Below are 16,323 nucleotides of genomic sequence, written 5' to 3'. Positions count from 1 at the left end.
CATAAAGACACACAGGGTATATACTCACTCATAAGTGGATACTAGACATATAATATAGGATAAACCTACTAAAATATGTGCACCTAAAGAAACTAATCAAGAAGGAGGACTGTGACTAAGATGCTCAATCCCCATTCAGAAAGTCAAAGAGGATGGATATCAGAAGAGGGAAAAAAACAGGGAACAGGACAGGAGCCTACCACAGAGTGCCTCTGAGGGGCTCTACCTTGCAGGGTAATTTTTTTAAATCCTGAGTTTAACAATTACAAAAATCGTAAGTTTTTTTTTTTTCTGTTTGAAAAAGTTACACATATTTATAAGAAGCTCAGAATATACACTGGTTAAAAGTTTTTAACTATTAGTAGTTCTATGTCTCAGAGCAATTCATTGCATTTGTTTACATTTTAATGCACACAAACTTTTGAAACCAGTAACTACATATATGTAATAGACTTTTTAAAATATCTAATAAACATTGCGCTTGAGAATAAAACTTTAAAATGTCATAAAGCTGGCTGGAAGCTGGTGTGGCGGCACACGCCTGTAATTTCAGCACTTAGGGAGGCAGAAGCAGGTGGATCTCTGTGATTTTGAGGCCAGCCTGGTCTACAAAATGAGTCTGGGACAGCTAAGGCAACACAGAGAAACCCTGTCTTGAAAACAAAACACAAAACAAAACAAAATAAAACAAAAAGCTGGCTGGAAATGCAGCTCAGTCAGTACAATGCTTGTCTAGCATACATGAAGCCCCGGCTATAATCCCTACCACCATATAAACCAAGTATGGTAATATATGCCTGTAATCCTAGTACTCAGTGGATGGAATCAAGAGAGCCAGGAGTCTTCCATCATCCTCAGCTACGTGGAGTTTGAGGCAATGCTGGCCTCCATTAGATAAACTATCTCAAAAAATGAAATGAAAATAAAATCTAGAAAATGTTTCTGTGTTGTGTAGGAGAACTTTGGGGGGCTACTTTATTGGATTCTTATATCTACCACCCTACTCCACCCCACCTCTTCAGACTACTTCCTGCTGATCCCGGATGTTGGATTTCTAAGGGCAAGTCTATTTTTTGTCCTCAGGATATCTCCATCCAACAACTGGTAATCCAGCAAACACAACAGCAACAGTTGCAGGGGCAGGAAACAGGAGCAGCAGCAAGGGCAGCAGCCATCACAGGTCATCACAGGCCATCTCAGGCTCAGAGCCTCTCCTTTATATCTTCTTCAGAATCCCCAGAATTAAACTATCTGCAGCTGGCAAAATCACTCCTCTCCTAGAGCATGAGACAATCATAGTTAAAGGCTGTGGATAAACTGAAGCAGCTCCATACCACACACCTGTGATGAAAACAAAAACAGATTCACATAGCATAACCGTTTTTTGTTTTTTTTTTTAAAGAAACCAGAATTCTCACTACAATGTCAGTCATTTCTCACTAAATTATTTGGGGAGTAGAAAGGTAGCTGAATCTTGAATGCGTGATGGAAAGAGGTAGGCTAGTAATTGGTGACATTTTCTCCTGTTTGAAAGTCAATAACAAAAAGTATAATAAATGGAGGGAGAGATAAAAATTTATAGATAAATTTCTCATGTCTTAGATAAATAGTAAGGACAATATCATATAAAGAAATGCCATTATATAAATTATTATTATATTGAATTATAACTTTAGCTTCATATGAAATGACTTTATTTTGTAGCTAACTTAGGTTGTTAGATAATATGTAGTCTCAAATAAAGGCCCAGAACCATAAGGTAGTCGTAGCCTTGAGCTACTCATGAAATGTGTGGGGGTCTCTCCTTTTCCATCCTCCTTCTAGACCACGGAAGGGAAGGAAGCAGGATCTTGGCAGGTGAAAGGCAGAGGCAGGGCGTGTCTAAGGGTGCTCCCTGCCACTCTCCTACTAAAGCCCTGTGTCAGACAGTCTGTAGCCGTTGCTACACCGCCCCTTCCCACTGTGCTTCTCCTTGGTCTCCATTTTCCGTGCAACATGTCCCAGAAACTAGTATATGATGCTGCTGTCTCCACCGTCACCCCAAACTAAATGCGCTCAGTCTGGAGTCTTTGCTCAGAACTTGCCATTCCTCTGTGGTTAAACTGTTAACCACCATTCAATATGTGCTGGTGGCCACTGAGGGAGACATTGGGATGAGTAAAACTATTCACAGTGAGGCGCAACAGGAAAGAGACTACACGTTCCTTAAAGGAACTTCCTCTAAACATGACTTCAGTGCTCTTTCCCCAGGAAGATCATTGTTTTTGACAAAGACCAGGGAGTAAACTGATTCTTTGAAATTGCTCCCCATTGACTTTCTACAGTTCAGCATCCTCTTCATGATCTGTCCCCATTGAGATTGCACAGCGGTTTGTATGTAAGAAAACAAGTGACTTAACAAATACACATTTTCCTGTGATGTTGACACTGTTGCTCATGGCCCTGAACTGTTACAATTAAAACATTTTTACTTAACTTTTTAAAACTCAAGGTTATTTTTATCCCTTCAGGTTGATATTTTACTGATTTTAGTTTTAATTCCATCGATGTTTTATAGGTGAAACCAAAAAGATCGCCATTTTAACCATTTTGGATGATGCTGAGCCAGAAGATGATGAAAGTATCCTCATTGGTTTGGTGAACACTGAAGGTGGAAGCAGAATTCTGCCCAGCTCTGACACTGTGAGAGTGAACATCGTGGCCAATGACAATGTGGCAGGAATTGTCAGTTTTCAGACAGCGTCCCGATCCGTCATCGGCCATGAGGGTGAGTCCCTTTTATTGATGAACACAGTCTTTCTTATTTCCACAGATGTTACTTTTTGTTTTGTGTTCTGAAGCTCCTGTGTTTTTTTTTTTTTCTTTCTTGTTTTGTTGCACTGTTTTTAATCTGTGTAACACTTCATTTAGACGAGGGCCGCCTGGTGTGCATTTCGTATCAGGGGTGTGAGCCTCACAGACACAGTGGGGGAACTGGTGACCCCATGGCTGGCGTGTGCGAGCCTCAAAGCTGGAAGGCTTGGCCTTCTCCTCTGCTAACTCACAAACCAGTGCAGACTTCAGAGAGTTCTCTGGGAGGAGACGTGAACTGTAAACTGTGAAGTGCTTCATGCAGCTTTGGAAAGTGTACGCAATATGTGTGCTTTGCACCTGCTGCTTTTAAACGATAAAAGACCGAATTTTGGAAATATTCATAATTAGTGAACATTTTGGCCTTGACTTTCTAATTTACTGTAGTTTATGAACAGAATGCCATTGTAGATAGCCTGATACAGTGTTCTTTGTCTTAAAGACAATAATTTCTCTGCATCTTTAGTATTCCATGTCACATACAAGCTACTTTTTTGTTTGATTAGAATATTACAATGATGGTATTTTTTAATAGACCTGTTTTTAAATTAATGAAACACTACAGAATGCACTTCACCACACAGTTTGAATCCTGTAATTAAAACAATCCTACTGTAAGGACTTAGGAGATGACAATGACATGGCTCATATATTTGGACCTCTTCAGAGGAAAGCACAAAGCTGAGACACACAGGTCACCTGACCTGGTGGGCCGAGGAGCTGGTTCGTGGCTGTACTGGAAACCTGACGTGCATCAGTGTGCATCTCCTGTCTCAGTGATCTATACTTCCCACTTGCAAGTTTGTTGAACTTATCTCAATGTGTGAGCCCTTTGCTGACACTCTTTACTTTTATTAATGGTTTAGAATTGTGTCTTGTCACTCCAATGAATAAAAGTTACTCATAAATTGTCACAAATCTACTGTGAAGAAAAATCACTAACATAAAAAATTATTTGTAGTGACAGTTAAAATGCCACTGTAGGACTCCTTAATAATGCTGACAAGTTTGTGGAGTTGTCTGTGTGCCGGATCCGCTCCCATTAGTTCCTTATTTTAGCAGCAGCCTTCTGCGATGCCCAGTGTAGGATATCATACACTCTGCCTAAAGAGACAGCATCTGAGGTCAGTAGTAGAAGTTCACTCCAGGGCACTGCAGTCCAAAGCTGCGCCACAGGGGAGCTCACCCCAGACAGTTTTGCCTGGAATTGTGTTTGCTGCAGAACCCGACAGCACAGGAAATTATGACATTTGAAGTGATTTTATTTGCAGGACTGATAAATCTGAGTAGCCCTGTCTTTCTGAAAGAAAGACATCAGAAAGAGAACCTCGCTCTATCTCTATTTAAAGTTGGCTTTCATTGATGTCATGGACTGAGAGGAGAAGCCAGATGCTAGAATGGAGCGATGTGGGACAGCAGGCTAAGGTGCTGGTGAGGAAGACTATGTGACGGGGAAGGCGCAGAAGAGACCCAGGAGAAAGGAGAAAGCCATCAAGGCAAGGGCAAGGGCAGCAGTGACAGCAGGATTAAGGGAGAGTCCCGGCGTAAGAAGTAACTAAATGACTAAGTGATTTAGCTGTCTGTGCTGGGTTCAGCCTAGAGTGTGGTTATCCTTAGAGCAAGTTCTGCCTGAAGTTTTCTGCTAGTGGGCCACGACAGGATGAGAAAGAAAGCTTGTGATGGTCTCAGCCCTGCTGTGATAATGATCCCATCTCGGGTCCCACCATCAGAGTGCAGAACTTGTGGCTACATAGGTCATTGCTCCTAGCTTGGGAACCGACTAACTGCTAAAGGGGCATAGCACTGAATGAACTCGCAGCGACATGCTGTTACCCCCATATATAGTGCATCGCTCGACCCTTATCAGAGAAGCTGCTTTTTGCAGCAGACGGTGATTAATACAGAGACCACAACTGGCCAAGGCACATAAGAGTGAGAGACTGCTGAACACTCAGCCTTAAGCGGGACATCAGCAAAGCACTACCTTCCTCCAAGGTTCAGGGATCATTGTGAAGAGAGGACAGGACTATTCCAAGAGCCCGAGGCTGTGGGTAACTAAAACAGGGGTGTGTTCTGGACACAGTTGCACATATGAATCCACACTGGTTGTGACAGCTGCAAGTCCTCCATAAGCTCAAGTCCCCTAAAAGGCCATCAGGAGGAGGGGAGGAAGACAGGGTCCTACCCTGCTTGGAGAGAGCACAGCTGTATTCCCAAGCATGTATTACCATCACTGACTGAACTGCATGACTTCTACATTTCCATCTATTATTTATTTATTTACTTACTTACTTATTTTTGAAACAAATTTTGCCGTAAAGAATTGGCCCTCCTACTTACTTACTTGCTCAACTCTGTAGGCCAGGCTGACCACAAACTCATGGAAAGTCACCTGCTTCTGCCTCTTGAGTTCTGGGATTGAAGTCAAATGTTTCCATACCCTACTAGACTTTTTTAAGGAAGACATAAGGCTGACTGCACTAGATGGGGTGGGTCTGGGAGGAACAGGAGAGAAAGAAACAACCACAAACAAATACACCCAGAAGGCAATGTGTGAAGTTTCCCATTTAATTAAAATGTGTATCAGACGCATTGTAAAGCACATTCCCCCAGAGTGAGTGCAGTCACCCAGATAGCGGTGGGAGGAGAGAAAAGTACAAAGGTCATCGGAGTGATGGCAGGATCTGCAGTCTTCTCCAACCTTTGTCTTCCTGCGTCAGACTGCTGAGCCTGTGTAAACACGGGAAACAAAGAAGAGAGAGCTCCAAGGAAGGATCTTATCTCTAAACAAACAAAAACAAACAACCTACAACAACAAAGGCACAGTTTGAAGACAAACAGATTTCTTTGGAAAAAAGCAAACTTTGGCTGTGATGATAGCTTTGAGAACTGCGTGTACTTACCACAATTTTCCTCCCTCTTGGGACTCATTTATTTCTGGAGTTACAGCAGAGGGAGCAGAGTTTCTATCTGTTCATGTAATCACCATACTTATTTAATGAGAATAATCTGCAGTCCCTTCAGACTGTCTTTGACTTTATCTTTTAAATAACCTTCGGAACATACACACACAAGCGTGCACGCGTAGGTGTGCAAGCCCACACACACACACACACGTGTCCCACAGCCTTGGGTGGCTATGTGAACTTCATTTTTTCCAGATTTTTTTCCATTTTCCATATGATTTTTCTGTAGACCCTGGAAGGTGAGGTCATGCCTCAACAAGATAAGGAAGATGGTTCAGGATCCAATGAAATGTTTGCATCTGAAAATCAGAACATGTTCTCTCTCAGGCTGCCCTCTGGTCAAAGCCCTCGGTCTGTTTTTTCCTTTTACCGTGTCTGTTCTTTGCCGCCTTTGGGATATGAAGTTAACTTTTTCCAGGAGACAATTTCAGTGGCTCTTGGGAGTCTTCCTGAAAGGGGCAGAATGGAGTCCTTCATTTTCGTTATAGTTAGAGAAAATGTTCACGCTATTTTGTCTCCTGACATGAGAAGTGTTCCTAAGATGTTTGAGACTATTTGGGGAAGAAATGCCTTTTACTTCTGTGTGGGTAGCAAATTCAAGCTCTAAATTGTGTTTGTGTGGACAGGTAATTTCGACAGTAGGTATTTACAAAGTACTGCTAGACGTTGAGTGTTTTGTATGAGGAAGGCTGAAGGAATGCTTTTATTTGTTTTCCTCTTCTGTGCATTTTATCTTTACCTTCACCACAGAATGGTGGCTTTGCTCCCACGTGCTTGTATACAAATTTACAACCTCATTCTTTTATAGGATTCCCTTCAATGTGGGTGGTCATTGACCCCCCGTATGTGTTCTTTTTTTGCTTTATTTCCATTTATTTGCACTTCATGAAATTACCAGTATTTTTGAATTAGTATTGGGCTTTGTGATTCTGAAAATTTGTGAACCATGATTCTAGAACCGTTGTCACTCACTGACACTGGGTGTTGATAGGTACAAAGGTCTCCTGTGCCTGCAGTACAGATGTTCCCCAAGAGTCACTCTGTGCTGGACACAGGGCACTCTGTAGGAGCATGTTTGTGCTTGTTCACATGGCTTATGCAAATGTAAAACATGTTAAATGATGCTCAGGCAATTATGGCTGATGGTATACTTTCAGTTATTCTTAATTTGTTGAATATTCTCTGCATGATCAACAATTCCCATGTGTTAAACAAGAAAACAATCAAAGACATGGTCTGCCAAGTAGTGTTGACTAAATAATTTTGTATTAAAATAATATGTATTTGAAAACATCTCTGGTGTTTTTACCTTCTTATAATTTCTGACTGTTTCCAAGTAGTTCATTTTAACAAGTTTTAGTGTTTAGTCTTAGCGTTAAAATTTTATTTTGTTTTCCTGATAATTTTTAGATTATTATTACATTATTATTTACAATTTATTCACTTTGTTTCCCAGTTGTAGCCCCCTTCTTCATCCCTTCCTGGTTCCACCCTCCCTCCCTCTTCCTCCCCTATCCCTCTCCTCTAGTCCACTGATAGGGGAGGTCCTCCTCCCTTTCTATCTGACCCTAGCCTAGCAGGTCCCATCAGGACTGCCTGGATCCTCTTCCTCTGTGGGCTGGCTAGGTCACCACACCAGGGAGAAGTGATCAAGGAGTAGGCAATAAATGAATTAAGTCATGATATTTTAATTTAAGAAATTTCTATTAAAAATACTATTTTGAGGTCTGAAGCTGTAGCTCAAGAGGGGTGGAGGGAGGGTCTATCCAGCAATACCAAAAATAAAAATAAAGAGAAAGAAGTGTGTGTTTACATTAATTATGTTTAAAAGCTTAGAAACGTGCTAGTTTGAAAAACTATTAGAACGTGGAGTTTATATTTCATTTCTACTCTTGCTGGAAATGTGTTAGAAGATAACTAATATACCCAAAAGCTACTTTTAAAGGGGAGTTTTAAGTTAATATTTGGGAACTTTGTAATACAAACTGCAAACAGTCTTACAGCCATTTAAAATAACACTGCTTCCCATTTCATCATAACTTTAATGAGGTTATTCATAGTTCATTTTTAAAAGATAATCATAAATTTAATCCATCAAATTATTTGTATTAAACATTTGTTGTGTAATAGTTTTTTTCTTTTAATTTTTTTTATTTTTAATTACACTTTATTTACTTTGTATCCCCCTAGGGGGATACAAAGGGGCCCTCCTCCCCTCCCAATCCCTCTCTTCCTCCACCTTCTGCATGCATGCCCCCCCCCCCCCAGCCCACTGATAGGGGAGGTCTTTTTTCCTTCCTTCTGAGCCTAGTCAATTAGGTCTCATCAGGAGTGGCTGCATTGTCTTCTTCTGTGGCCTGGTAAGGCTGCTCCCCACTCAGGGAGAGGTAATTAAAGGGCAGGCCAATCAGTTCATGTCAGAGACAGTCCCTGTTCCTATTATCATAGTTCATTTTAACTGGGGTTTGTCATATGAAGAATTAGGAATTTGAGCATAGTTTTAGCAAGCCATTTGGCCATCAGTATAACTCCAAGTACCTTCCTTCTCCCTTTTAACAATTTCAAAGAAACGACTCTGATAATTTTCTTCAGTTTTATAAAATGTTACGTGTTGATAAAAGCCAAGAAAGGAAAATAGCTATCCAGTTATTAGGGAATGTTAATGTGACTGTGGTGACGTTATAGATACCTGCTGATGGTCAGATTTGACACTTTTCCTTGTGTTTCCTTCTATAAAACAAAATGGCTGGTGGTATACGTAAGTTGCAACCTAAACAAATGTAATTTTCAGGTATCTGCAAGCATTTTTTTTCATGCATTGTGTAAAATCACATTGCCTGCTGGTGTAAGGAATTTGTGTCCCTTTGGGGAGATGAAGGAAACAATTCACATGTGTCCTGACTAGTTGACAGTGGAGACATTACAGCGCACCTGTGCTCAGGTGCAGGCTTTGGAGTGCTTACAAGTTTCCTCCCCACTTTACCAGCTGCCTTCTCCACTTTTGTAACAATTCTTGTATCTCCTGAAGTTCTGCCCACAGAAAGCACTTGGAAGTAGGCTGTTTGTGCAAATGAATAACAAGCATGTGTAAAGCAGCTAGAAAATAAACAACAGAAGGAACAGCTCTGTTACTCTTGGGAAAAAACCCACAGTGGTTGCATGCTCCAGTGTGGGTTTTGCTGAGTTTTAGCATCACATTCATTTCCGTGAAGTGCTTGTTAATCTGTATTTTTATTTTATCTTATTAATTATACTTTATTCACTTTGTATCCTCCCCGTAAGCCCCTCCCTCTTCCCCTCCCAGCCCCACACTTACTCCCCCTTCTTCACGCCTGCCTTTCCCCAAGTCCACTGATTGGGGAGGTCCTCCTCTGCTTCCTTCTGATCTTAGTCTATCAGATCACATCAGGAGTGGCTGCATTGTCATCTTCTGTGGCCTGGTAAGGCTGCTCCCCCCTCAGGGGGAGGTGATCAAAGAGCAGGCCAATCAGATTATGTCAGAGGCAGTCCCTCTTCCCATTACTATGTAACCCACTTAGACACTAAACTGCTATGGGCTATATCTGTGCAGGGGTTCTAGGTTATCTCCATGCCTGGTACTTGGTTGGAGTACGAGTCTTTGGGAAGATCCCTGTGTTCAAATTTTCTGGTTCTGTTGCTCTCCTTGTGGGATTCCTGTCCTCTCCAGATCTTACTATTTCCCACTTCTTACATAAGATTCCGGGCACTCTGCCCAACAGTTGGCTATAAGTCTCAGCATCTGCTTTGATAGTCTGCAGGGCAGAGCCTTTCAGAGGCCCTCTGTGGCAGGTTTCTAGCTTGTTTCCTGTTTTCTTCTTCTTCTGATGCCCATCCTCTTTGCCTTTCGGGATGAGGATTGAGCATTTTAGTCAGGGTCCTCTCTCTTGATTAGTTTCTTTAGATGTACAGATTTTAGTAGGTTTATCCTATGTTATATGTCTATATGAGTGAGTATATACCGTGTGTGTCTTTCTGCTTCTGGGACAGCTCACTCAGGATGATCCTTTCTAGGTTCCACCATTTACCTGCAAATTTCATGATTTCCTTGTTTTTCATTGCTGAGTAATACTCCATTGTGTAGATGTACCACAATTTCTGCATCCATTCTTCAGTTGAGAGGCATCTGGGCTGTTTCCAGCTTCTGGCTGGAAATACAAATAAAGCTGTATTTTTTACTTGCAGGAGAAGTTTTGCAGTTCCATGTGGTAAGAACTCCCCCTGGTCGAGGAAATGTCACTGTTGACTGGAAAATTGTTGGACAAAATCTAGAAGTCAATTTTGCTAACTCTACAGGTCAACTCTTCTTTTCTGAGGTAACACCACAAAGAAAAGTTTTGCCATATGATTTTCAAAGAAAATGCAGCATTTTTAGGAAAGCCGGGTAGAAAATGATTACCACTAAACTGTACTTATCATCCTTCTCTTCACTTTACGCTCACCATTGAGGTAACTAACTTTTGCCTTCATTTTTACTTCTTTGATGTAGAGCCAAAGCCCAGTTGCTGTTGCTTTGGGTGCTGGGTTGAGCATCTAATAACTGGAACCCCATGGTATTGTTGTCCTCTTTTCTCATTTTTTTCTGCCATCACTTCTGCAAAGATCTCTTCATGTTACTGCTCTCTCATATACAGCCATCATTGGCTAAGATTTAAATTGGCTCAGCATTCAATTTAATAACAGTCCCGAGTTAGTTTCTCTATGCTTTAAATCTGACATCTCAAGTAAACGGTTTCTGTTTAATTAATTTCTAAGACAATGTTTGACTGCACGCTGAGTGCAGTGACAGCACAACGTGGTGTTTCTCTTTGTCCGGCATAGGGGACGTTGAATAAAACGATATCTGTACATTTGTTGGATGACAATATTCCTGAGGAGAAAGAAGTTTACCAGGTTGTTCTGTATGATGTCAAGACACAAGGTAATTTAGACATAGTTTTTTAAATTATCTTTGGTGTTTTCATTTCTGACAAGTAGGTAGTGCTTACTAAAAGAAAGTTACTTTGGAGCCAGCACGGTGCTGTACATCTGTGATCTTTGTGCTCAGAAAGCTGAGGCAAGAAGATTATGGGGTTGGGCTCACATTGTAACTGTCAGGCAATCTAGAACTACAAAGTGAGATCCTGTCTTTGAGGAAATGTTACTTTAAATATTAGCCATCTCACAGAAATAGTATATTGAAAAACTATTAGGCAGCATCTGTAGAAAAGGACTCTGAAAGTTTTGCTATATAGGGTTGGGGAGATGGCTCAATGGGTAAAGTGCTCGCATTGAAACTGTGACAATCTGGCCTCAGACACCCAGAACCCAAAGCTGAACATGGTTGTACTTATCCATAATTCCAAGCAGTCCTACAGCAGGGTGGGAGGCAGAGCAAAGAAAGTCTTTGGGAGCTCCCAGGCCAGCTAGCCTGTCATAGGTGAACAACAAAAGACATTGTCACAAGCGTGGTAGAAGGAGGGGACCAAAACCCATTTTCTATTGATGTCTGCATGTGCCCTGCCCCAGCACATACATGCATGGACCACCACCAGCCACACACAAACAAATGTTAAAAAGGAAAGATTGAAAATGTTTTTGATGCTGCTATACAGAGGTTAGCTTTCTGAGACAAGGTCCTGCTATGTAGCTGAGGCTAGCCTCAACTTCACTGTGTAGCCCACGATGTCTTCAAACTCATGATCTTCTTTCCTCAGCTTAACGTGTTATTCACCGTAGTTGACATGTTGGATAGTTATTTGTTGAATAAAATGTATTTAGAAAGATAAAAAATTTGAATTTGGTTTTATGTTAGAAAACCAATTTAAATTTTGAAACATTACTGTTAGATAATTTATCCTTGGGTAGGTTATTCCCTGCTTATTAAGTTCTAGAATTCAGATAGCCAATGAACATAGAAGAGTTCACACTTTGTTGTCTGGGACATGGATTCCCAGTCAGCCGAAGGCTTTCTGGGAGGGACATGGGGGCGATTGGTCTTCGAGGTCTCAGCAAACGTGTAAGCGCTTCAGGATTTTGAACATACCCTTGACTCCTTGATGGGCTGTCTGGTTTTTTAGGAGTCCTGCCAGCAGGCGCTGCTCTGCTTGATGCCCAGGGCTACGCAGCTGTCCTCACCGTGGAAGCTAGTGACGAACCACATGGCGTTTTAAACTTCGCTCTCTCCTCAAGATTTGTGATGCTCCAGGAGGCTAATATAACCATTCAGCTCTTCATCAACAGAGAGTTTGGCTCTCTAGGTTTGTGTTCCTCTGGAGTAAGTGGTGAATGGGGTTTTTATTTTTAAAATTATATTTGTGTGGATGAAGCCAGTGGAAATGTAAACCCTCAAGGGAAAATGACGTTTAGGACAGTGCTATGTGACTTCTCTTTTTTTACGGAAGTTAAAGGAATGATGTATTTTCATGGAAAGGCTGTGTTCTGCACAGCCATTCGTCCTAAGAGCAGAGAATAACAAGCTTCTCTGGGTCTCTGGGTTGGGCTCAGCCTAGGTGGCTTTTCTTCATATCTCTCATTATCCTTCTGGGATAAGCAAATACACAACAAAACAAAGGAAAGTATGGCCTGCCCTCAGGTGTACGCTTAAAATTACTGCATCACTGCTTTCACCCAAGTACCATAGCCAAACTTCGAGTCCTAAGGCTTGTGTCTTCACAACAGTGGGACATCTCTGTGTTGTTACATGTGAACGAGTGTGACATTAGGACCAGTACTAGAACTGACAGTAATAGGGAAGAATTCACAGTGAGACATTTTTTTAAAGTCTCCACAATCATAATTTTTTTTCAACAAATTCTCTCAGGAGCAATCAATGTCACGTATGCCACTGTTCCCGGAATACTGAGTCTAAGAAACGGAACAGACGGGAGCCTAGCAGAGCCAGACGTTGACTTTGTCCCTGTGCTGGGTTTCCTGGTTTTAGAAGAAGGGGAAACGACAGCAGCCATCAATATCACTATACTTGAGGTAAGCATGGTAGCTCCATGATCTTCTATTAAACTAAATAATCACACAGAAAGTAGAAATGGATAGACTATTCTGGGTATAACCTAAACTGTAAAATGTGGTGAGAGAATTCTAACAACCTTGTATTTCATGATGACTAAGATTATGTAACACTTTTTACTTGTCTCTATATTAAATTTTATTGTTTATTATTTTTAAACTTTCTTTAAAACTTGAAAACTCTACAGCACTTAGAGATTTTAGGAGTCTGTCTGGCTTGTCTCCTCTACTGGTGGCACTGCATCAGGTTATTGCTTTTCCTGATGTTTTTTATTGTTTTCAAATCATCCAGGAGTTTGCATTTGTGTTTAGATCGGCCAGCCTGCTGTCGTGTATTCTGTTATGGAAACGCTGTGTGAGAGATAACTTCCTTAGGATGCTTTCCTGTACAGCAGCTCTGGCCTAGGAGGTTCCATGGGAGCATTTTGGTAACGCCAAAGGATTCACTGGGCCAGCAGATTCATGCAGGTCTTAGCATCTCAGATTAGTTAAATCAGAGAGAGAGGGACTCTCTAGAGGCTGATGGCAGAAAACAAGGTTAGGGTCAAATCTAGTCAGTGGTGACTGATATTGCACCTTAAATGAGTTTTCATGCTGTGAAATCTTGTGTGTGGAAATTTGTGGTTCAGCTATGTAAATGTGCTGCTAGGGAGTGATGGAAAGAATACTGTAAACAGAAAAGGTAAAGACTGTATAATAGGCACAGAAGGACTGTGCATTTGAAAATACATTCCTGTTGTTTTGTATTTGCAATTTCAGTTTTAAAGCTTTTATTCTGTTAGCAACTTCTTGTACAAAGTTTTCAAAGTTATTTGTAGCATAAGCTCTACCCCCTGTGAGGTTATTTGTTATTTCCTCTGTGGTCTATTGCAAAGCGAGAACTCCAAATCCAAGAACAAAAGCTGTTATCATGTCCGTGTGTAACAGGATCTGACCAAACATCTAAACATACCATCATAAATGCCTGATCTATAAATGTAACTAATTACATGCCATAAATACACTACACACACACCCAGATTTCTCCCTACTTAAAGTAGAAATATATGCCTCAACTTCCTCTTCCAAGTCTAGTTTTCTAAGTATGGATTTTTCCTTGCATTGCCTTTTATTTTTCTCATTTTCAACCCTTGTTCTCTGGGTAGTGCTAGATTAAAACCCAGCAGGCCTGACATGCAGAAGCAAGCCACTGTGAGGTGTGGGAAGAGTGTGTGGGGGGGAGGGTTGTTGCTCACGTTTGTCCAGATACTCATGGCTGTTTAGAGACTAATCTTCAACTTCTTTTTTTCTCACATGGAAACATATCTCAGATAAGATGAAAAGCACATTGAATGTACATATTTTAGGCATATATTTACACACATACACATAAATACATATGTATGCACATACCACACAAACACCATACACATAAACACACACACACACATGCACACACATACATACAATGCTGTAAATATTCATGGCCTGCTAGTCACACTTGACATGGTTTGGCTACTCCTGTTAGGCTATCTTCTTTGTTTTATTGTTAATTGTGGGACTATTGAGTAATAATAACTATCACTTTCAATGGATGTTTTGAAGCTGGCTATTTTAAATATTTTTAAATTATTACCAATACACTATGCCATTGTGATTATTAATTCTCCATAACAAACATGGTAGACTTGAGGCTTGGGGCTATAAACAGCTCACCTTAAAATCCAGAGGTCAGCCTCAGCCTTTCTATTGCAGAGCTTAAATTACTTCCTTCTGAACAGTGGATATTAAGGAAATCGAACATTTTTTTGCTTATGCTGTATTGAAAATAGTTAGGTTCACATAGATAGTTGGTTTGCTTATAAACTGTGTTTAAAGTGTTATAATTTTGAGGTGGTTTCATAGTGTTCAACCTAATAACTTCCATATATAATTTGATACTGTTATTTTTATTTTCTCTAACTTAAATAGTTTTACTCTGAGCTTATATGTTCTATTGTGTTTGTACATATGCATTTGTAATATAGTTTAAAACAGCTTATGAGGAATAATTCCTTTAAAGCATAATTAAAACCCTTTTAATGACTTTAATTTTTGCAGGATGATATGCCAGAGCTAAAAGAGTATTTCTTGGTGAACTTAACTCATGTTGATCTCATTATGGCTCCTCTAACTTCATTTCCTCCCAGACTAGGTATGGTAGCTCCCTTTTGTGACTCGTTTTGCTAACTTCAAGTAACTTCATTTTTTTAAGCAGAAGTGTTCATTGTTTTGTTTGCTAATTTTAGCCAAGTGTGAAAATACGATGAGCTTTTAGAATAATTAGAATTATTCTATTTTAGAGACTATCATTGCAGTTTTGTAGGGCAGTATAAAGGCAGTAATTATTGTGATGTTCTTTGAATTTTACAACTGTGTTATAGCCAATTCTGCAGTCTGCAAGGTAGTATTACTTTTTTCAAATGCATTTTCTTTCATTTTCTTTTAAAAATGCAATTAGCTATTTTCGTAAGCTGTTCACTTTATTTTCTTTTATGTTAAACACTTGTTTTGTTCATTCTGCTTCTTGCTTCTATTCTGACCTTTGATCTTTTTCTTTTTACACTTTTAGAAAACTTAATTCATTACAGACTGAAAGGTAAAACTTGCACCTTGGTAGAAACTTACTTAGAGCCTCCAATAAGATATACTCTGTGTGTGGCTGGAAAGTATGTGACATGTGCTGGGTGGCAGTGAGTGCAGCCCACTGCCCTCTCCATGACCACCGCTCTCCAGGACCGAGGGGACGTACTCCTGAACAAGGAGGCGCAACATGGAGCCGGGTTGGCTGTTGTGGCCCAGTGACTCATATCTAAGGCTTAATGTAACAACTTTGAAAATAACAGCCAGTTACATGCCCTTGATTACTGTGTTTCATTCTTGGAAAATCCCAATTACAAGACCCCTATTGTTGGTCCTAAGAGAACTAACAAAGCTCTACATCTTTCCACATGCGCCCGTTCAGTGCTGGTTTGAATGGAGCCCTTTCTGGTCTGGTCCTCTAATTCTAGTTGTTCTCTGTGTTAGCACTGTCATTTCTTACCTCTCCCCATTTTACATGTGAGACCATCGAAACTAGGAGAAGCGTAGTAGTATGCCCTGAACTGCTACCAGAACATGAAAGCGCTGGGTTCTTTTTTTTAACTAAAAGTATAATTTTAACAATCTGTGATTTCCTTCACCTTTCAAAAATATATTTTGTTTCTTTTTGAGATTTGTAATTTAGCTCAATTTCTCCCTTTTTTCCCCTTTCTACAACCTTCCCATATCCTCCTTCCCTCACCCCTTCCAATTCATGGCTTCTTTTTCATTTATTGTTATTGCATGAATATATTTATACACATACATATTTGTATAGAAGTATATATTCACAAAAATATAACCTGGGGAGTCCATACAATGTTACATATGTGTGTGTGTATATATATATATATATATATATATATATATATATATATATATATAT

General features: G+C 40.3%; 1 protein-coding gene across 1 annotated transcript in view; it reads left to right on the top strand.

The window, feature by feature from the left end:
- Adgrv1 (adhesion G protein-coupled receptor V1) overlaps positions 1 to 16,323 on the top strand; it is a 520,333-nt gene that overhangs the window by 78,280 nt on the left and 425,730 nt on the right. The window contains exons 32-37 of the mRNA XM_055604066.1: positions 2,558 to 2,767; positions 10,020 to 10,150; positions 10,656 to 10,755; positions 11,894 to 12,073; positions 12,637 to 12,800; positions 14,919 to 15,012. Coding sequence (XP_055460041.1) covers positions 2,558 to 2,767; positions 10,020 to 10,150; positions 10,656 to 10,755; positions 11,894 to 12,073; positions 12,637 to 12,800; positions 14,919 to 15,012 — 879 coding nt within the window. The remainder of the gene's footprint in view (positions 1 to 2,557; positions 2,768 to 10,019; positions 10,151 to 10,655; positions 10,756 to 11,893; positions 12,074 to 12,636; positions 12,801 to 14,918; positions 15,013 to 16,323) is intronic.

Source organism: Psammomys obesus, unplaced genomic scaffold (genome assembly GCF_907164565.1).
Source record: "Psammomys obesus unplaced genomic scaffold, mPsaObe1.curated_primary_1811, whole genome shotgun sequence".
NCBI classification, from domain to species: domain Eukaryota; kingdom Metazoa; phylum Chordata; class Mammalia; order Rodentia; family Muridae; genus Psammomys; species Psammomys obesus.
Note: the sequence above shows the minus strand (reverse complement) of the source record. Positions and strands in the feature narration are given on the sequence as shown.